Source organism: Ovis canadensis, chromosome 11 (genome assembly GCF_042477335.2).
Source record: "Ovis canadensis isolate MfBH-ARS-UI-01 breed Bighorn chromosome 11, ARS-UI_OviCan_v2, whole genome shotgun sequence".
In the NCBI taxonomy this organism is placed as follows: Eukaryota; Metazoa; Chordata; class Mammalia; order Artiodactyla; family Bovidae; genus Ovis; species Ovis canadensis.
Genome location: NC_091255.1, coordinates 69,920,593 through 69,941,486, shown reverse-complemented (window position 1 = coordinate 69,941,486; position 20,894 = coordinate 69,920,593). Strand labels below are relative to the sequence as shown.

The 20,894-nt window shown below is 56.1% G+C and overlaps 1 protein-coding gene across 2 annotated transcripts in view; it reads right to left on the bottom strand.

Moving 5' to 3' along the window:
* The window catches only part of RGS9 (regulator of G protein signaling 9), a 51,840-nt gene that overhangs the window by 11,955 nt on the left and 18,991 nt on the right, over window positions 1-20,894 (bottom strand). For both annotated transcript variants that reach the window (XM_069542350.1, XM_069542351.1), the window contains exons 10-17: window positions 12,897-12,926; window positions 12,164-12,225; window positions 10,753-10,866; window positions 8,601-8,716; window positions 4,494-4,581; window positions 3,780-3,918; window positions 2,349-2,434; window positions 184-301 (exon numbers count right to left, since the gene is read on the bottom strand). In XM_069542350.1, coding sequence (XP_069398451.1) covers window positions 184-301; window positions 2,349-2,434; window positions 3,780-3,918; window positions 4,494-4,581; window positions 8,601-8,716; window positions 10,753-10,866; window positions 12,164-12,225; window positions 12,897-12,926 — 753 coding nt within the window. The remainder of the gene's footprint in view (window positions 1-183; window positions 302-2,348; window positions 2,435-3,779; window positions 3,919-4,493; window positions 4,582-8,600; window positions 8,717-10,752; window positions 10,867-12,163; window positions 12,226-12,896; window positions 12,927-20,894) is intronic.

Sequence of the window (20,894 nt, the reverse complement as noted above, 5' to 3'; positions counted from 1 at the left end):
GGGAGGGGGAAGCCCAGGACGGGGGTCTGAGGAATCAGCGTGAACCCAAGCGGCCCACCGCCCCACGAACGCGGAAAGGGCTCCTCCAGCCCTGCCTCCCCCACCCGGGGAGGAAGCAGCTGTGGGTTATTTGAGGGGCGGCTCTTTTCTGAGCTGGCTCCTGCGGTCCAGCTTGCTCATGACCTGGGTGATGTCCACCGTGGTGGCCGCCTCCCGCGCCTTGGCTTCCTCTTCCAGCTGCCGGAGGACGACGGGGCTGGGGCTGGAGCGCAGGTGCCTCCGCATGAACGGGAGGCTCGAGCTGGAAGGGAAGAGGGGGTGGTCGGCGGAGCGCAGCACTGGACACCTGGCGGGACGAGGCCCCTCATCCTCCTGGGGAGGCCCCCCAACCGCGGGAGGATGGGGCCTGAGTGAGGCCCAGTGCCATCAGCTCTTAGAGGCCGCCAGAGGGCTTGGGCAGCGCCGAGCACAGACCACCCGCCAGTGTCTGGAAACCAACGTGTCCCCTTAGCTTCCTAGAGGAAAGAAAGGGACAAGGGGGCCTGGGTACTGGAAGCCCAAGGGCTCTAGCCCCCCAGGGAGAACTGGAGCATTTGTTTTCAAAAGTCAAGGTTCTGGTAAGGAAGGAAAGTGCGAGGCCATCGTAGAGCGAGGCGGGACCGGCAGAGCAAGGGGAAGGGGCGGGAGGACCGGGGATGCGCTGGCGGCCCTGTGCGCATGCGTCGACCATCCGCCTCTTCCACCAGCACCACCCACGCATCTCCAAGACCACACTGTCCAGCATCACCTCTGGCGCCAGGACACAGCCCCGGGTATGTGATGGAGGCGACCGTGAGCAGGCTTGGAGAAGAAGCATTTCAGCCGCAAAGGGCGACTTCAGGCCTAGGACCTCTCCAAATTTCGGGAGCATGGAACTTCCGTATCCGCCGGGGCAGGAACCACCCCCGACCTGTGAGCCGTGCCTAAGGCTCGGTCTCCCCCTCCCCAGCCCTGCCTGCTTGGAGCTCCACTTAACTTGCTCTGGAAGCCTTCCGTTTCGTGCACTGTCTCACGCCTGACAGTCATGGGTCACACTCACAGCCCCTGCCATCCCCGCACAGCTACTGGCCGGCTGCGCGGGTCCCCAGGCTGCGCTTGCTACCCAGAGCCCCGACAGCATCCCCAGACCGCGGTCCTCGACCCTGAAGCCGAGCGCTGCACCCGCGGTCCAGCGCCGCCCCGGACCAGCGCCCAGGCACCCCACAAGAGACCCCGGCTGATTTCTCAGGTCTGTGCCAACCTAAAAACATCTGGACAGAGGCACACAACGCTCCCCTCCCTCTCCTACTGCTTTCTGGCAGGACGTCTGAAGCTATTGTGGCCATTTCTTGTGGCTTAAAGAAGGAGCTTTCAGGTCCCCAGGGACACTGAACTCCCGTCCTTACCCCATAAACCTAGGAGAATAGCACCACCAAGACCTCCTTTCTCTCCTTTTCATAACAAGGCCGTTATCCTCAAAAATGAAATCAACTTGTCTTTTAAAGCTCCTCTGAGAAAGGCTCTGGTCCAACCGGCCCCTCCTCTGGATTTATTGGAGACGCTGGAAAAGCGCCTGGTGTGGGGCTGAGCTAACAAATGGGAAGCATCTTGGGGGGGCGGGGGGCAGGGAGAACAAGCCCTGGGGCTGGGAAAACTGCCAAAGTCCCAAATCTTTGTTCAAGCTGTTGTTTGGTTACTCTTCTGAATCTTAAATCCCTCTGGCATTTTCTTTTTCACCTCCAAAGAGTTCAAACTGCCCCTCAGGACGTTTTGTCCTTTGCCCAAGTGCTGCCAGACGGACATTCACATCTCCGGTGAGGAAGGTGAGCATGAATAAAGGGACAGAGGGACTTGATGAAAGGCAGTCCCCTGTGGTCAGCAAGAAGAGTTCCCCTGTTCGTCCCCTTGAAGGTCCAGCGTTTTCCTTCAGGAGCGATCTGCCCCTGTTCCCACAGTCTTGAGCCATCACGAAGGACGTTACCAGGACACAGCTAAATTAATTCCTAAACACCAGTTTGGAGTGGAGAAGTGTGCCAATTAAAAGGCCAATGCAATGCTTCCATCTGTAATAAAGGTCATTATTCCACTTGATAATCAAGACTCTTTCCGTTAGGAAAACAAACTGACTGGCAGCAACGAGCAAGCGCATCTCGCCTGCAGCTTTCAGAGCGCGGTGAAGCCCATAATGCGGCCAGACCCTACGAATGCCTCCCGGTCTCAATATTTTCATCCAGAAAATATCTTGAAAATAGCCATTTGGCTGAAAAAGATCCTCCATTCCCTGTAAACAAAACAGCAGGCCATGAGTGATTTCAGCCCATTCCACTTGCCTTTTCTTCGTAGTTTCCTGGGGTTCAATCGCTTTGGCCAGCATCTCCTTATAGATTGGGGATTTTAAGTAGCGAGCATAAGAGTCCTGGCAGGAACAAGAAAAAAACGAAAATTATGAGAAGGCAAGGGTCCAGTCAAAAGAATACACTTGCCTTTTCCCCAGCCTTCTCCCAGCAGCGAGACCGGAGTTGAAAGGATTTGTTTCCTTGTGCTCAAGGCATCCAGATCTATATCAAAAGCCAGGGTTCTCAAGTGTGGTCCCCAGGCCGGCAGCATCCATGTCACCTGATCACTTACAGTGCTGTGCTGAGTCACTCAGTCATGACTCTCTGTGACCCCGTGGACTGTAGCCTTCCAGGCTTCTCTGTCCATGGGATTCTCCAAGCAAGAATACCAGAGTGGGTTGCCATTTTCTTCTCCAGGGGATCTTCTTCTTGATCAAACCTGGGTTTCCTGCACTGCAGGCAGGTTCTTTACCGTCTGAGCCACCAGGGAAGCCCAGACTCCTTTGTGTGGCTATTTCCTGGGACCCTGGGCAGGTTCAGAGAAGTCACTTCCTGAATGCTGCCTCACCCAAACCAGCTGCAAACTTCAGTCCCAACAAATACAGGAGAAAGCCCAGAGCAACAACTGGGAGAATTTCTCAACAACCAATGGGGAATAGATTTTAATTTCTTGAAATGGCACCATTCTAAAGACTAGGCAGTGACAGCAAAAGTCACGAGAGCTGTGGGCAGAAGAACTAACGGACAGATGGCCAAACAATCACAGGAAAAGATGCCCAACATCACTAATCATCAGAGCAATGCAAAGCAAAACCCCAACGAGGCGTCACTTCACACCGGTCAGAACGGCCATCATGAAAAAGTCTGCAAGCAAAAACCCCTGGAGAGGATGTGGAGAGAAGGGGACCCTCCCGCACGCACAGTGGGAACGGAAGTTGGTGCAGTCATTCTGTCAGGACGGCCCTTCAACTGCAGAGTGAGAAGCCCTGAGAGGGCTTCAGCCGCAGCAGCTGCTCCTCCCTGGCCAGAGGGCTCGGGAGCAGAGGGAGGGGCCAGCCCTGACACTGCGGACAGCTCTGCACCCAACAGCAGGAAGGCCGCCACCACACAGTCCCTGTTCCCCCGCATCCGGGAGCTGGGACGGGAGGACTTCCGGCCACGACCACATACGCCTCCTTCCCCCACATCCGGGTACCCGGGGACGGGAGGACTTCCGGCCACGACCACACACGCCCCCTTCCCCTGCATCCGGGCACCCGGGGACGGGAGGACTTCCGGCCACGACCACACACGCCCCCTTCCCCCGCATCCGGGTACCCCAGGACAGGAGGACTTCCGGCCACGACCACGCACGCCCCTTCCCCTGCATCCGGGTACCCAGGGACGGGAGGACTTCCCCGCGCACTCTCGGCCAGCCCTGCCTACCTTCTTCATGAGCATGTAGATGTGTGTCTGCGCCGCATCCAGCACGTAGCGGTGGGGGTGCTTCAGCCCCTTGACTGTGATGTCCATGGTCTTGCCGTCTATGTTTATCCACCGTCTTGCCCCGGGGGCCAGGAACAGCCTGAGACCGGGAGGAGAATGTCAGCGGAAGGAGCCAGGCCGGGAGTCCCCGGGGATGGTCCAGCGGTGAAGACCCCCTGCTTCTACTGCAGCGGGTGTGAGTTCCGTCCCTCATCAGGGAACTAAGATCCTACAGGCCGTGCAGTGAGGCCAAAACGGAATTTAAGATTTAAAAAGAAAGTAGCCAAACCAAGTCAGTGAATGGAACCTTCCCAGCTGCTCGGGAGAGAGGGGCTGGCAGACATAACTCGACCCCCCCCCCAACCCTGGGGTGAAAGGGGCCCTTTTCCAGAATACTCAAGCATCTGAACAAGTTGTCAAGCAACATTTCCTACAAGCAAGAAGACTTCCCCGCCAGCACTGGGAATGTGAAATGTGCTTAACTTCAGAATTCCCAACCTCGTAGAGAGCAAACAGTGGGACCCACCCCCCCAGAGCCGCGGCGAGGCGGCCACACGCGAGGTGCACTGACTGCCCGACCCGAGATGTGTGGGGCCTCCGCCCAGTCTGACCTCGAGCGCAGGGCGGGAACCAGCCGGGTGGGGGGGCCTCTGCACCCGCGCGGCTCATGCTCACTTGTAAATCTCCTCCGCCTTCTCCTTGACTTTGGACTGATCCCCGTACTTCAGGTCCTCGCAGGCTTCCCAGAAGCCTAGGTTTTCCCCTGCGAGAGGCAGACGGTAGACGCCAAGGACAGCCAGACGGGAGCCCGGGTGGGAGGTGGAGGGAGGGAAAGAAGAGACGCGGTCAGCGGGCGTGGATCCCGCCCTGGGCCGCGAGCGCGGGGGAGGTGGGACCACGGGCTCCTGGGTGCTCCGGCCAGGGCCCGGGAGAGGGCATGAAGCTAGGGAGCGCGCCGACGGTGCCTCCTTGGTGCAGAGGCCCCCTCTGAGAGCCCCTGCAGCGCGTGTTCCCGCCAGAGCCCCTCGCAGACGCGCTACTGAAGCCGCGCCCTGAAGAGCTCTCTCCGGGAAGGCCTGGCCCCGGGGGACTAAGCACAGGGGCGCCTGAGCCAGAGACCCTGCCCCTCTGGGCCCAGAAGGAAAGCCAGGCGCCCCTCCTGTGACCTTCCAGCCCGAGGCTCTCTGCCCGGTGCCCCACACCCGCGAGTGTGAACACCTGGTACATCACCCCAGGTGGCAGCTTCACCTGAGAAAGTAAAGGAGGTCACAGCAGTAGGAAAGCAAGAGCCTGTGTGTGTGTGTGTGTGTGTGGACATGTGTGTGCATGTGTCTGTGACTAGTGTGTGTGCGTGTGTGTGGGGGGAGTGAGTCACGGAACACCACCATGTAAGGAAATGTACCACCCCAGCCATCTGCTCCATTTCCACGTTCCCTGGAAGCCTCCCTGGCATTTCAGACCAGAGAAGGCTGTAGGAGCCTAAGCGAGTAGACTCTGTCCCTTAATTCTATAGCGACCCTTCCTCTTTGGCATAAAATCCAGGGAGTCCTTAGGACCAAGACCACCCGCAGGAGCAGACAGGCCAGGATGCTCTTGAGTGGCAGCCAGTGGCCTTACATCAAGGGCCCTGGAGACCACCTTGCCCACAGCAAGAGACAGTTCATTGCTTAGGAGTAAAATTAAGTGCACAATTGTTCACAAAAGTCAAAAGGTGGAAACCACCCGAACGTTCACCAGCACAAGAGCAGACAAACACACGTGGTGTGTACGCGCAATGAGCGCCACTCAGCCCAGAGAGGGAGGGGGTCCTGGCACAGGCCACAGCGGGGTGAATCCTGAAGGAAGTGGGCGCCACTCAGCCCAGAGAGGGAGGGGGTCCTGGCACAGGCCACAGCGGGGTGAATCCTGAAGGAAGTGGGCGCCACTCAGCCCAGAGAGGAAGGGGATCCTGGCACAGGCCACAAGGGGATGGACTCTGAAGTAAGTGGTGCCAAGTGAAACCGGCCAGACACGGTACGGTTCCATTTATACGAGGCCCCAGAGCACTCAGACCCAGAGGAAGCAGAATGGCTTCCGGGGTATAGGAAGTTCATGTTTAAAGGGGACAGTTTCAGTTTGGAAAGATTAAAAAGTTCTGGAGATGGATGGTAGTGACGGTTAATTTCACTGAACTCGACACTTAGAATGGTTACACTGGCAAGTTGTATGCATATTTTATCAGCGTGAATAAATGAGCACACAGAAGCGTGTACATGGATGTCCATACGGCCAGAAAGCGGAAACGACCCAAATGTCTGCCACCTGCGGACTGGGAACAAAGCCTGGCATCTTCAGAGTGGAGCGCTGCTGTTGCTTAGTCGCTAAGTCGCGTCCGACTCCTCTGCGGCCCCACAGACTGCGGCCGGCCAGCCTCCTCTGTCCCTGGGCTTCTCCAGGCAAGAACACTAGATGCAGCTCCTGGCCATTTCCTTCTCCAGGGGACCTTCCCAACCCAGGGGCCAAACCCACGTCTCCTGCGTTGGCAGGCGGATTTTTGCTGCTGAGCCACCACAAAAGCGCAAATGGAATATTATTTGGCCATGAAAAAAGGATGAAGCATTCTTACACGCTCCAACACGGAAAGACTTCCAAAATTCTATCCTAAGTGAAAGAAGACAGCGAGCCACACACTGTACAATTCCATGAATAGAAAATGTCCCAAACAGGCAAATCCCTGAAAATAGAAAATTAGTGGTCACCTAGGACTGGGGCAGGGGGCTGTGGGGAGAGAGGCAGGCCGAGGAATAGGGAATTGACTCCCATGGGTCGGGGTTCCTTTTTCAGGGCACTGACAGTGTTCCAGAGTTACACGGTGGTGATTGCTGTGCAACTATGTGAGTCTAATACAGAGCACAGAACTGCACACTTTAAAAGGGCAGGTGGATTATATGGTCTGGATTTATAACACCTGAAGCATATCTCCATTTTTAAAATTTTAATGAAATGGACTGATTACTTGCTCTGCCTGTACCAGAAGCCGTGGGAATGTCATCCAGAGATCATCAATAGCGCTCTTTTTTTCAATAACAGCCAGGAAATCACAGAGGTGAATCCTCACTGATGCCAAGTAAGGAGTGAAAGCGAAGTCGCTCAGTCGTGTCCGACTCTTTGCGACCCCATGGGCTGTAGCCTACCAGGCTCCTCTGTCCATGGGATTTTCCAGGCAATAGTCCTGGAGTGGATTGCCGTTTCCCTCTCCAGGGGATCTTCCCAACCCAGGGATCGAACCCAGGTCTCCCGCATTGTAGACAGACGCTTTACTGTCTGGGCCACCAGGGAAATCTGTAAGGAGTGGGTGGGATAAACTCAGGGTGTGGTTCGTCAGCAGGCCACTAGATGGCACCCAGCCCACTTCCTCACCCGGTGCTTCTGGCCTAAAGCAGCCCCCTCTCCATCTCTGGGTGTATTACATCCTGGCAATCAGGCTTAGTCAGAGAAATGGCTTTTCCAGAATCCCTATTAGAACGTAATCTGCCACATCAGGCGGGCAAAGAGGCTCATGGCACGTCCCGTGGGGTAGTTTCAGGTGCAACTCACAGGCCAGTGGGTCTCGGGGAGCAAGGGAGGGGCAAGGGTGCCCCGGGGCTCGGGGCCTGGCGAGAAGTAAGAGGACCACGAAAGCCAGGATTCCGGGGCAGCTGGTGAAGCCACGGGATGCTCCGCCCGCGGGACGGGGCCTCAGCCTGGCCTCCGCTTCTCCCGCGCGCCTCCCTGCACGCCGCATCTACGAGGTCCTGCCTCCGCTTCTCCCGCGCGCCTCCCTGCACGCCGTATCCACGAGGCTGCAGGGCCCCCAAGGCCAGGACATTAAGTGCGGGCCCACCAGTGGTCCCCAGCCTTTCACTACCAGGGACCCATTTCACGGAAGACAGCTTTCTCGTGGACTGGGGGCAGGTGGGGGAGGGATGGTCTCAGGACGATTCGCGGGTGTTATATTCACTGTGGACTTTATGGCCACGCACTTCCCCGGCGGCTCAGACGGTAAAGGATACACCAGCGATGCAGGAGACGTAGGTTCCATCTCTGGGCCAGGAAGATCCCCAGGAGAAAGAAACGGCACCCCACCCCAGTATTCTCACCTGGAGAATTCCATGCGCAGAGGAGCCTGGTGGGCTACAGTCCACGGGGTCGCAAAGAGTCGGACACGACTCAGTGACCAACGCTTTCCCTTTACGTCTGTTGTTACTTCCTCAGCTCCACCGCAGCTCATCAGGCGTTAGACCCCCCAGCCCCCCCACTCCACTGAACCTGCACCTTCTAAGGAAGCAGGTTGGGAGCTGAGATGGTGGTCCTTGATCGCGGCCACATGTTACAGTCACTCGCGGAGTTACCAAAGCTTAAGAGAGTCCACCCCAAACCAATTAGAAAGGACCCAATGGGGATGGGGTCCAGGCGAGCTGAATTAACAGCCAGGGCACCCCGCGCTGAAGAAAGCCAGGCGCGTGGCGGTGGCGGACTTGGGAGCTCGTGACCGGGTGACCCGGGGCTCAGGGTGAGCAGGTGCCGGCAGCCAGAGGGATGGGGCGCTGGGGAGGAGAGTCACAGCTCACACGGCTTCCGTGAGCAAAGCGACCCCCCTGCCAGGGAGCCCAAGGAGGGGGCGGGTCCAGAAAGCTCCCACCAAGAGTTGGCCGGAGCAGAGCCCTGAACACACCGGCCAGCATCCTCCAGCCCCGGGCTAGACGTACAGGAGTGTCTCCAAAAGCAAATGCTTCTATTAAGGAAAAAAAATCAAAGACCCACCACTGAACTCCTTCCTGAGAAAGTGCTGGAAGCTCTGCCGACCCTTGGGGTCCCGGATCAGCTCGCTGAAGTTGAAGGCCCAGCGCTCCACCCGCATCTTGGTTGGGATGTCCACCCTGCAAGGACCACCGCGTGTAAGCTCTCCAGACACCTGGGCTGTGCCAAGCGGCGACCTGCGTGGGGTGAAGGGCTTCGGCCCCGCTAACCTCCACGCGTCCCCTCCCCCATCCCTGCACAGACAAGCCAAGTAACCCCCTGCTCAGAAAATGCAGCCTCAGACACGGCCCCTGGGCCTGGGGTCAGGAGCTGGCAGCCCGGGTCGGGGTGTCGGGGAGGCGCCCCGCTAACCCTTCAGAACAGAGGGACACGCACACCTCCTCCACGGCCTGCAGAGGTGAGGGCGGCCGCCACACCAGGCCCAGGTTCAGGGGGCCTCTCTTATCCAAACCAGGCCATCCTAAGGAATCAACCCTGAATATTCCCTGGAAGGACTGATGCTGAAGCTGAAGCTCCAGTACTCTTGGGCTACCTGATGCGAAGAACTGACTCATTGGAAAAGACCCTGATGCTGGGAAAGATTGAAGGCAGGAGGCGAAGGGGACGACAGAGGATGAGATGGTTAGATAGCATCACCGACTCGATGGACATGAATTTGAACAAGCTCCGGGAGATGGAGGGCAGGGAAGCCTGGCGTGCTGCGTCCGTGGGGTCTGAGTCGGACACGACTGAGCGACTAAACCCCAACAACAGCTCTTGTTCGATACACTGGGAGAGATGCAAAGCCTGAAGGAAACCATCCTCACAGCCAGATGGCTCCAGAGTCCTGGGCCCTGCAGCTGACCCCCGACTCCCACAGGCACCCTCCTTGCCCCGTCAGCTGGCCACGGGGCCACGTGCAGGAGGGGAAAGGGCGCCCCCCAGACCTGCTCACCAGGCTGGGTCTGAGCCCAGGGTGCTCCGCAGGCCTCAGGAGGCGGCGGCCGTGGCACCGAGCTGCCACGGTTTGCTCCCACGCCCCGGCCGTGCCCGTCCTTCCCCCACCTCCCCTTCTTGCTTCCTGTATCAGCTTGGCTTTTCTCCTCTGTCGTTCGGCCTTTGCCTCCTCTTCCAAACAGCAGAAAAAAAAACCCTCAAGTTTCACAAACGGCGAAGGGATGAGTGGTGTAATTCCCCAAGGCAGGTGAAGGGGCTCTGCCTTCCCGGAACTTATTTTCACTCTAATTAGAAATCGAGAATGGAAAGCCATAGAGATGACTGTTTTCTTTCCAAAAACAATCTCTGTATTGTTAAAACAGAGTTACCCTTTGACCCAGCAGCTCCATTCCTAGGCACACACCCCGAGAAATGAAAAATACATGTCCCCAGGAAAACGAGCCCATGAATGTTCACAGCAGCACATTCACAACCGCTAGAAGGCAGAGACGACCTGAACGTCCGCCAGCTGATGGACGGATAAACAAAATGTGGTCTATCCGTACAATTAATACTTGTCATCCATAATTTGAAATTGAGTACTGATATCTGCTTCAACATGGATAAACTTTGAAGGCATCACGATAAGGGAAAAAAGCTAATCACAAAAGACCTCATATTGTGCCATTCCACTTATATGAACTCGAAGAAGAGACAAACCTGGAGAGACAGGCAGTTTAGTGGCTGAGGAGGGCAGGAGGGGCTTAAGGGATGGGGACCTGGGGTGATAGCAAAGGCTGTGTGCTGAGTCGCTCAGTCGTGTCTGACTCTGTGTGACCCCATGACTGTAGCCCACCAGGCTCCTCTCCATGGGATCCTCCAGGCCAGAAGACTGGAGCGGGTTGCCATTTCCTTCTCAGGGGACCTTCCCGACCCAGGGACCAAACCTGTGTCTCCTGCATTGCAGGTGGAATCTAAAGGGCAGGGGGTTCTTATTGGGCTGATGAAAATGTTTTAGAAATTGACCCATGGCAGGTGCATGATTCTATGCATATAGTCAAAGTCACTGAAAATACAGTCAAAATATAGTCAAATATATATAGTCAATATATAGTCAATATAGTCTATGAATATAGTCAAAATCACTGAGACGTACACTTTAAGTGGATGAATTCTATGACATGAAAATTATAACGTGAAAAGTTTCTTTTAAAAGAACACACATATCTTGAGTACGTACAGTTTGGCATTTAAATCCCAGAACTGGGTGTCGTCCGTTATCCAAGGATTGCTGGGGAGGCAGCCCGACATGATGGCGTCATTGGATGAAAACTGCTCACTATACTTAACGATCCTCAAAAGCAAAAAAAAAACAAACAAGTGATTTCCTAGAAGTCCAACACCCCAGAGACCAAATAAACCAACACTCAGGCCGGTTGACCAGCCTGCCCTCCTCCAACTCCGTCCATGTGGTTACATGCTCATCACTGTCTTCTCAGAAAAACACTAACAGTTCTCAGGACTGGCAGGTGCTTAACAAGATCCGTCCTGTTCTCGTCGGGAAATGAAACGGCGTCTCCCGATCGGGTTCCTCCGTGACTTCTCTGTGCTTGGTTCCTAAAACACGGCCTCTGTGCCCTTGGTCGCGAGCCTTCACAATGCAAAGCTGAGCCTGCTCGCATTCAAACAGGGGTCTCGGCACCATCTTGGAAGCACGAGGTCCGGGGAGACTCAGTGAGGCTGTCACCGCCTTGGGGCCCACCCTCTGTCAAAGATGCCCGCGTCTGGGAGTTCAGACCCATTATCCCACACTGTGGCCTCCCTGAGACAAACGCAGGCAAGCGCTAATCCCTTCTAGCTGGGTTGCACCTCCTGAACCCACGCATGTCCCGGTGTCTGGTAGTCTGGGGAAAAACCTGCGAGGTCTTCACCCTAAGGGTGGGCACAGCGTCCGTAATATACACACGAGGCGCCCGCCACGAAGTCTGCCCACCGCCACGAGACACTGCGGAGCAGGACCCGTGCCCCAGAGACACCGCAGAGCCCCCGTCCTCAGTCCCAGGTGGATCAAGGCCCCGGGCTCCACTTCTCACCAGACCTTCACCGTGGAAGAGCGGGAAGCAAGGGGGAAAAACAGGTGCCCACAGGTCCAGACACTAACGGTGTCGAAATTATGGTAATGAGGCTCCGAGACAGTGAGTCCAAAAGTGTCCATCAGCCTTCGAGCCTCCCCTAATGGACTGTCCATTTGGTTTCATAAGACTGACTTTCTGGAACAGGTCAGAGTACTAATGCCCTCTGGGAGACTGGATTAAGACAGCCTGAATGTTTGAGAAATCAAACATTAATTTCCAGTTTCTCCCAACTGGATTTTAATCAAAGGTTAACAACGGATGTTTATCAGTACCTGTGAACCATACCATCTAGCCCGTGAACGCTTCCCACTTTCCCATCCACAGACTGTCTACGCTTCACCCCTCACCCGACCCACAGCCCAACCCAACTTAATCCCCGTGAGACTGCTTTGTCCCTTTCAGTCCTTAGGAATCTCAAGCCAACCAGGACTTGTCAAGCCCTTCTTGAGGCAGAAGCTCTCCTGCCTGATGACCTGCTGTGCCAACCCCAGGAAGAGCAACAGGTTAGAGACCTACCCTCCGAGAGACACGGACGACTTCACTGTGGACCTCATCAAGGCCTGTCGGTAATACATGATCTGGAAGAGACACAGTGGTTAGACTGCCCCGCCCGGGGTGTCTCCAACACTGACGCCTACACGCGACTCTGAACCCGAAGCTGCTTCCCCATCAAAGCACCCCATCCCACCCCCTCAAGCCGGCCCCCCAGGACCCCAGGGCTCAAGTCTGTAGCACATAGGGGACCCCAACTCCAAATGAGCAGCCTTAACTCATCATGTGTTCGTCTTGGAAAAGACACCACCTGGGAAAAATGAAAGTTCTAAACCGAGACAAAGGCTTAGCATTTCCCCAGACGCCTGTGACACACAGAAGCTGATCTAACGCCACAGCCATCACAGCGCAGGGCTCTGTCCCGGGCCCTGGACAGGAGGTCTGCCCACGCGGTCAGCCCGTCACCCGGGACAGACGCTGAGCTCCTCTGACGGTGAGCGGGATCCAGGGTGCGGGACCCACCCCACGTCCCTCAGATCTGCGCCTTCGGAGGATGCTTCGTGTCCCCATAGCAGCTCAACTGCACAGCTTACAGGAGACGCTTCGGCGCTCTGTGCCGTCCATTACCTTGTAGACAACTGTCTGAACCCTACACCTGGTTTTCATTTCGTCGCTGAGTGCAGAGCAGGAACCCAAAGCGCATGTAATTTGTTGAGGATTAAAAATCAAACTTCCCTGAAACTGGGAGGCTAATTACCTCTTTCCTGACAGAAACCACGGTCTGTTTCTGTGAAAACAAAGAAGCAAAAACCATTAGACAGACGTCATGAAATCATTACAGTCCAAATACCCATTTGAAACATAAAAACCCTTCCCCAAGAGAACACTGCCCATCTGTTTATTTTTTTACTTAAAAGACAGAGTCTCCCCATCACCACTTGTTCCACCCTATTCTGCACAACTACCGGAGAATTAGATCAGCTGAGAGGTCTGGGGACAGAAGGGGGTCCCTTGCCACTATAACTTTATCCTACTCTCCTAAAAGCCAAGATGAACTGAAGACAAGTTCAGGATTGCTCCCAACCCACCACAGCGCCTACAGACCATCCGATGGGGAACTAGCCGCTTGACCAGTACTCGACGTTTCAGGGAAAAGCCACGCCACTGAAAATAAAACACACACTTCAAAGACTCAAGACCAGCCTCCACTGCAAGCTGAGTCCCAGAGCAGAGCCATAACGTGGAAGCTCTCACCTCGGGCTCCTTCCTCGGCCTAGACTTTCACAGCAGAGGAAGGGTGACTCAGAGAGGAGCCCAGTGTTTAGGATCCCGGAAGCTCCCGGAAACCACTCAGACCTGCCTCCTCCTGAACCTTCCTACCATCTGACACGCATCCCTGGTACCACTTGTCTGCCCTATCCAACTCTTGGAGGCTCGGTGCAGCTGGTGCTCCCAAAACCAGTTTTCCGAGGTTTGGTTGCGTCAGGGACCGCCTGGTGTGACTCTTACATGTCAAGCTGAGTGTCAGTCCTGGCAGCTAACACCTGTGCTGCTGAGTCCCACCAGGTTTGCGCCCCTGGAAAAGTCCAAGGACAACGCGATCTCCTTTAGCCAGCTAGTGAAGTAAGTCCTGGGCCAGAGCCCAGTGACAAGGAATGAAGGAGGGTCTGATCTGGAACGTCATATACGAGTCTTCTTTCTACTTTGCGTCATTTTTTTAACTTTGCATCATAAATTGTTTTTACGTGATTGCTTCTCTCGGGGCGGAAGCTAGGACAAGTGATCTCAGAAAGGCAACGTGTAACTTCCCTGGCGGTTCAGGGTTAGGGATCCAGCCTCCAGTGCAGGGGACGTGGCTTCGAGCCCTGCTCAGGGAACTGAGATCCCACACGGCACAAGGCAACCGAGTGCCTGCGCCACAGCTCGAGAGTCCGTGCGCTCCGGGGCCACGTGCAAAACCGAGGCCGGACACAGTCAAAGACGAGAAGGACACACTTTTCAGCGAAGGGAGGGACGCTCAGGCACCGCTCTCTGATCCGACCCTCATCCCCACACGCACTTCCGCCTTCCCCGGACTCCTCACAACCGTAATTAGACACTGCTTGTGCGCCTCTCTGCTTAATCTACGCATCGCCCATCAGGCGCCACGAGGAGCAGGAAGACCACGTTAACCTTCCCGAGCATGACCCGCGGCACAGAGCAGACGCTCACTAAATACCAGACACATGATGACTGCTGTGTGCTGGAAGCTGAAAAAAACGGAGATGCATTTTAAGGTTAAGAGAATATTTTTCTGCTTGAAAAAACTGAAAACACTCTCCAAATGACCCAAATATTTTGGCAGTTACACTAATATCTGTTCCTGTGCTCTCCTAACACAGGGCTGTGTGAGAAGACGCACATTTCAGGTGGAAAAGGACCCCAGGGACAGGGTGGATTTGCACTCAAATCTAACATAATCAGACGCTTCTGTTCAAGTCATGCGGAAGTGGATTAAGAGGAGTATCTACTGGTTTATGCCTTCTGCTCAAAAGAGAAGTTGGACTTTTGTGTGATAATAATCACCTAGCTATATCCAAAGCAATTTACACCTCTCTGAGCCCTTAGAAAGTTTAAGGGAGGGAGGTTTTATTATTCTAATTTTCGGAAACCAAGGTTCTGACATCTCCTGGTTGGTAACTGGCTGAACCAGGATTCAAACCCGGATGTGACCTTGGCAAGTGGAGAAATGGGGTTTCCCTGGTGGTCCGGTGGCCAAGGCTGCGCTTCCACTGCAGAGGGCTCGGGTTCCATCCTCGGTCAGAGAGCTAAGATCCCACATGAAGCACAGTGTGGCCAGGAGAAAACAGGACCACAGCAAGAAAGGCTGAAAAGGGGCTGTTCAAAAACAAACAAGTCTGAGCAGTGACCCAGGAGAATCGGAAAATGGTGTGTTCTCTTCACCTGTTCCTCGCTTGCCCTGAGACTGAGGCTAGTGCCGAATGGGCTGCCCCGTCCAGCCACGAGACACGACTTCACATAAAACAGATAAAGAATGAGGGCCTGCTGCTCAGCACAGGGAACTCTACTCAGCAGTCTGGAGTGGTAAAAGAATCCAGAAAAGAGGAGACACGTGCATATTTAACTGATTCACTTCGCTGTAAACCTGAGGCTAACACGGCACTGTAAACCAGCTACACTCCAATAAAAAACAAAGCCAGAAAGAAACCAGAAAACACAAACGAAACCAGAAAACAGAAAAGCAAGAGCCCCCACCCAAGAGGAAGCACACACCCGCCCGACTCCTTAATTAACGCAAACGACGGTAAAACACACTCCCAGCTGGAAGAGAAGGAAGACCTAGGATCCAACCCACAGCCCAGGACCATATTAACGGTGCTGTATTACATGTTGTGCACAGCACAGATCTTAACTGTTCCACCACAAAGTCAAGGGTGGAGGTGTGAATCAGCGGTGGAACTCACTTTGCCGTATCTATTCGCATCTAACCACGAACTGTACCCCTGAAACCTGCACACGTAATAACACCAATAATATCTCAACAAGGCTGGAGCCTAGACACACTGACGTCAGTAACGCCTGCAACTGTGCTCGGGTGCCCCGCGGGCAGGGCCTCAGACACCCTCCCTCGGTGCCCAGGCCCCAGGATGAGCCACTGTTCCTGGCCCTGCGCCCTGTGTGGGCAGCCGCGGACGAGACTCGCAGCCCAGCCTGCCCACGGTCTCTGGGCCCCGGGGGCTGTCCTCACACAGCCCCGGCCACAAGCACACTTACTTCTAGTCTACTGTGTGGTCTCAGTTCGGCCTAATACCTGCTGTTTCTGGGGCCACTCTCTCGGTCTTCAGGGTGTTAAACTTTTTTATATTTTAATTCCCTTCTTGACTTCACTATCCTTTCAGGGCGCTGGGCTTGCTGTGGGCTTTCTGGTTCCCCCAAACTACCAGCGATCTCCTGGGAATCGGACTGCAGCGGGTTCCCTGGGGTCTAAGAGCTTGTCCACCTCCACCCTGGACCACCCGCACGGACGTCAGCGTTTATTTCTAACTTTAAAAACTGATGTCCACCGTCGGGTGGAAGGAGGTCAGGAGGGAGGGGACACAGGTGCGCTGGCTCACTTCGTCGCTCAGCATAGAATCAACACTTTCACGCTGCTGCGCGCCTGCTGAGCCGCTTCAGCTGTCTCTGACAACCCCATGGACTACAGCCCACCAGGCTCCTCTGTCCGTGGGAAGCTCTAGGCAAGAATATTGGAGTGGGTTGTCATTTCCTTCTCCAGGGTGTCTTCCGACCCAGGGACAGAAACCGCGTCTCTTGTGTCTCCTGCATTGACAGGCAGGTTCTTTGCCACTAGCGCCACCTGGGAAGCCCAACTATTAAAAAAAATTATCATTTAAAAAAACAACCTTCTGTCCATGGGACCTGCCTTCTCTAGGCTAACATACAGGGAGTCTCTCTCCTGTCTGGAGAGTGTGTATCTTGGCAGTAGGGGAGAGGTTCTGAACTTCTCTGAAAAGACAGAGAGAGAATTCGACAGGATGGGGGTCATTAAAAGAGTATTGACCTTCTGGGTCAGAAAGGTCAAAATCCCGGTTCTGTCACTTCTTGGCTACCTGACTCTGGATAAGTTACCTGGCATCTGAAAGCCTCTGCTTTCTCATCTGTAAAGAGGGACAGAAAAGGGGGACTGAGTGACATAATCCGGAGTGACTGGCGTGGGGCGGGACCCTAAGCACTGGCTGCTGATGAGGGCTCAGATGCTTCTGCCAAGAGCGTGCAGGTACCACTTTAGCCCCAGTCAGGAGGCACATCAGGATGCCCAGGCAATACCGGGGACACAGTCACACCAACAGAGGGATCTGCTGCGCACGTGAAATCTAAACCTAACTGGGCTTCCTGCATTTTGTTAAGCCTCACAGACCTACCAATACGATGGTTACTATCAATACAGAAAAGGCCGTGCCTGTGTGTGCGCTCAGTCGCTAAGTCATGTCTGACTCTGCAACTCTGTGGACTGCAGCCCACCAGGCTCCTCTGTCCATGGGATTCTCCAGGCAGGAATTCTGGAGTGGGCTATCACTCCTCCTTCAGGGGATCTTCCCGACCCAGGGATCAAATCTGCGTCTCCTGCAAGTCTCCTGCATTGGCAAGTGGGTTCTTTCCCTCTGAGCCCCCAGGGAAGCAGGAAAGGTCATAAGAAACATTTAATCAAAGTGCAGTTATTGCAAAGTACCGGAGTGGGTTGCCATTTCCTTCTCCAGGGGATCTTTCCAACAGAGGGATCGAACCCGGGTCTCCCACATTGCAGGCAGACTCTTTACCATCTGAGCCACCAGGATATCCCATTAAAAAGTACACACACATATTTCTAAGCAATTCTGAGAAAGCCATCTCATGGTAAGACTAGAGATAAACATGTCTTGCACCGTGGAAGGCACGCACAAACCCCACTGTCTCCACAGCTGGCCCTCCGGGAGTGAAGTCACCTGTTTATTCCTCAGCCCAGGGAGGACGCTGTCAAAGGAGGAGCACCCCACCCGAGGAATCTTAGCATTCTCGGCATTCCCCAGATTCTGACTTGGGATTTTTCCAGAGTTGCCCAAATAGGGACACGTCCAGAGCCTGTTTACACACAGCCCTGTGGCCCGCGTGCCGGCCCTGAGACCCAGATGCAGGCTGCAGACGATGGTCCAGGGCAGGAGGGCTCAAGGTCATGCCCTGGGGTGACGAGGGCAGAGGCTGGGCAACCCCGGGGAGGGATGAGCAGCGACCCTGGGGACAGGCAATCAGGCAGGGATCTGTGCAGAAACAGAGGGGAGGGCCGGGCAAGCCGCGGAGTGAAACATAAGGTGGGGAGGACCCCAGGGACGCCGGGAACAGGGCCCCAGTGGTGAGAGCAGAGGAAGTCAAAAGCCGGAAACCGGGAAATCCGAGAGCAGAAGCGGTTCAGGCAAAACGGACCAGAAAAGAGAAGGGGGCGGCCAGCCGTCCAAGGAGACGAGAGTCCGAGGCTGTGAGCATCGGAAGGAGTCCTTGTCCCGCAGTGTGCTTCCCGATGGGGGCGGGACTGACCGCACAGCTTCCAGGGGACCAGGGACCTAGAGAAGGTTCTAGAACAGCAGAGCATCAGGGCAAGCGCGGGCCTGCTGAGCGTAGAGCTGGGGTCCTGAGCACAGACCCTGCCATGAGGGAGCGCCGGGCGCAGGACCGCGGCTGGGGATGGGGAGGCGGTACCCAGAGGGGCAGCGGCTACAGAACCGTGAGGACCCACACGACCCCCGGCTGGCCCAGCCTGGGCAGACGGCTCAGTCTCTCCACAAAACGGAACTGGCGTGACCTCTCTCACCACGCTGCTGGGAGAAGAGAATAAACTCCAGCGAAGCTTCCAGAAGCCGTGCAGCGGACCCTGGGACTCATCAACAAGACCCAGAGGGGGCTGGGGGCCCGTCAGCTCTCACCGGGCTTCACCAGCCCCGAGAGTGTGTCTGGGACGGGCAGCCCACCCCCTGTGCCTGTGTCCCCAACTGTGAACACAGACGCCAGAGCTTCCACATCACAAGCCGCTCACGGAGTCCACACGGAGCCCCTGGGGCGAGGCACCCAGGGATACCCTGGCCACCGCAGGTCACATAGGAGCCAGAGGAAGACAGCTGTCTGTCCCCAGCTGGCGGGGACACACGGGGCGAGGGGTGTTGCTCACGGAGGGCTCCTGGCCAGAGCTCCGCAGGGCACAGCCCGTGACCATGGAGCCATGTGTCTGCCCTTCCCCCAAAGGCCGGAGTGGCCGCCGGTGTGGACGGCGCTGTTCTCCGCAGCCGTCCACGGGGCCAGGCAGGGCGGCGGGGCTGGCGTGTGCCTGCCTCCGCTGCCAACAGTCAGGGCAGAAGGATGAGAAGAAAGGAGGATGAACGGGGACACCTGGGGTGAGGGAGACCCCCAGACAGGGCCGAGGGTCTCCGGGCCCCACAGATTCCCCTCCGGCAGCAGAGAGAGGGTCATGACAGCAGTGGGCGCCGCTGCGGCCAGTGTGCGCACGCGCCGCTCCCTCTGCAGGCGCTTGGCATAAATGACCTCGCTCAGCCCCTGAAGGAGGCACTCTCCTTATTCCCATTTTACAGACGATGAAACTGAGGCTTTGAGCTCTAGAGCTTGCCTGAGCCACAGCTTGTCCGAGATGACACAACTGCAGAAGCGGGGAGGGGGCCTCACCCTGATGTCAGAGCTCCCACCGGCCCTCGTCACAGAACGACCTGGAGACCCTGCTGGAGTCCGGGGGGTGGCCCCGGCACCACTGCCCACAGCCAGGCTGGGGCGGGCCGCCACTCAGCCTGCTCCCCGTGGGGACAGGTGCTCTCTGAGATTAGGGCACCCCACCCGCCGGGGTGGCAGGACCAAGAGGACCCGCTCCCTGGGCCACCTCACTCCGGTCGGCTCCTCCTCAGGCTGGGCAGCCTCCGTGACCACCAGCCTGAGGCACACGGTCCCCCAGGGCCCCGGGCACCTGCCAAACCCCAGCCTCTGTCCCCTCTCCAGGGTGTTTACAGTTTCTGGGTCATCTGCCTCTGTTTAAGGAAAAGAGGTCTTTCCAAGAATTTACGAACTGCCAGCAATGAGCCCTCTTCAGACCAGTGCAGGGAGACGGTCTCTGAAGCGAGGCAGAAATCCGACGCCTCTGGACACCCAGCCCCTGGGCCACGCTGCCCGCTCCCTGCACCCTGCACTTGGGCCAGACAAGCAGGGACCCTGGGTCCAGCTGCAGGATGGGGCACACACATCCCCGCCCTGGGCCTGGGGGGAGGGCCGGGGGCGGGCTTTCGAGCAGGAGAGTTTCAAGTCTTTCTTCTTAAGGCGCCAGGGCAGCCCGGGTGCAGACGGAGGAGGGGAGCTGGTGGGAGAGAGACAGACAGACAGTGGGTGCTCGGCTACGACGCCCACCGGTGCCCCCCCCGCCCCCCTACCCCTCGGCGCCCCCGCCCCCGGCACCGCGGCCGCAGCCTCCCCAGCCTCGGCCTGGGCTCCGGGAGGAGTGCGCCGCCTGCCTTTGCCCAGAAAGAGGCCCTGAGGGCCCTGCCTCAGCCAGGAGGGGCTGGCCACCCCAGGGAGCCGCCCTTAGAGCAGCCCCCTGAGGCCGCTCACTCAGCATCTCAGCCATCCCGCCACGGCCAGAGCCAGAGGGCCCGCCTCTGCCACAGACACACACACACACTCAAGACACATGCATGCACGCACACGTGCAACACACACATACACACAGAGACATACACCACACACGCACACACATAACACACACACATACATACACACACATACAGAGACACACATACACACACACAATACACACAGACACACACAATACACATACATACACACATACAACACACACACAGAGAGACATACACCACACACGCACACACATAATACACACACACACACAGAGACACACATACATATATACACACAATACACACAGACACACACAATACACACACATACATACATACAACACACACATACACACAGAGACATACACCACACACGCACACACATAACACACACACAGAGACACACATATACACACAATACACACAGACACACACAATACACATACATACACACATACACACAGAGACACACACCACACACGCACACACATAATACACACACACATACAGAGACACACATACATATATACACACAATACACACATACACAATACACATACATACACACAATACACACACACAATACACACACATAC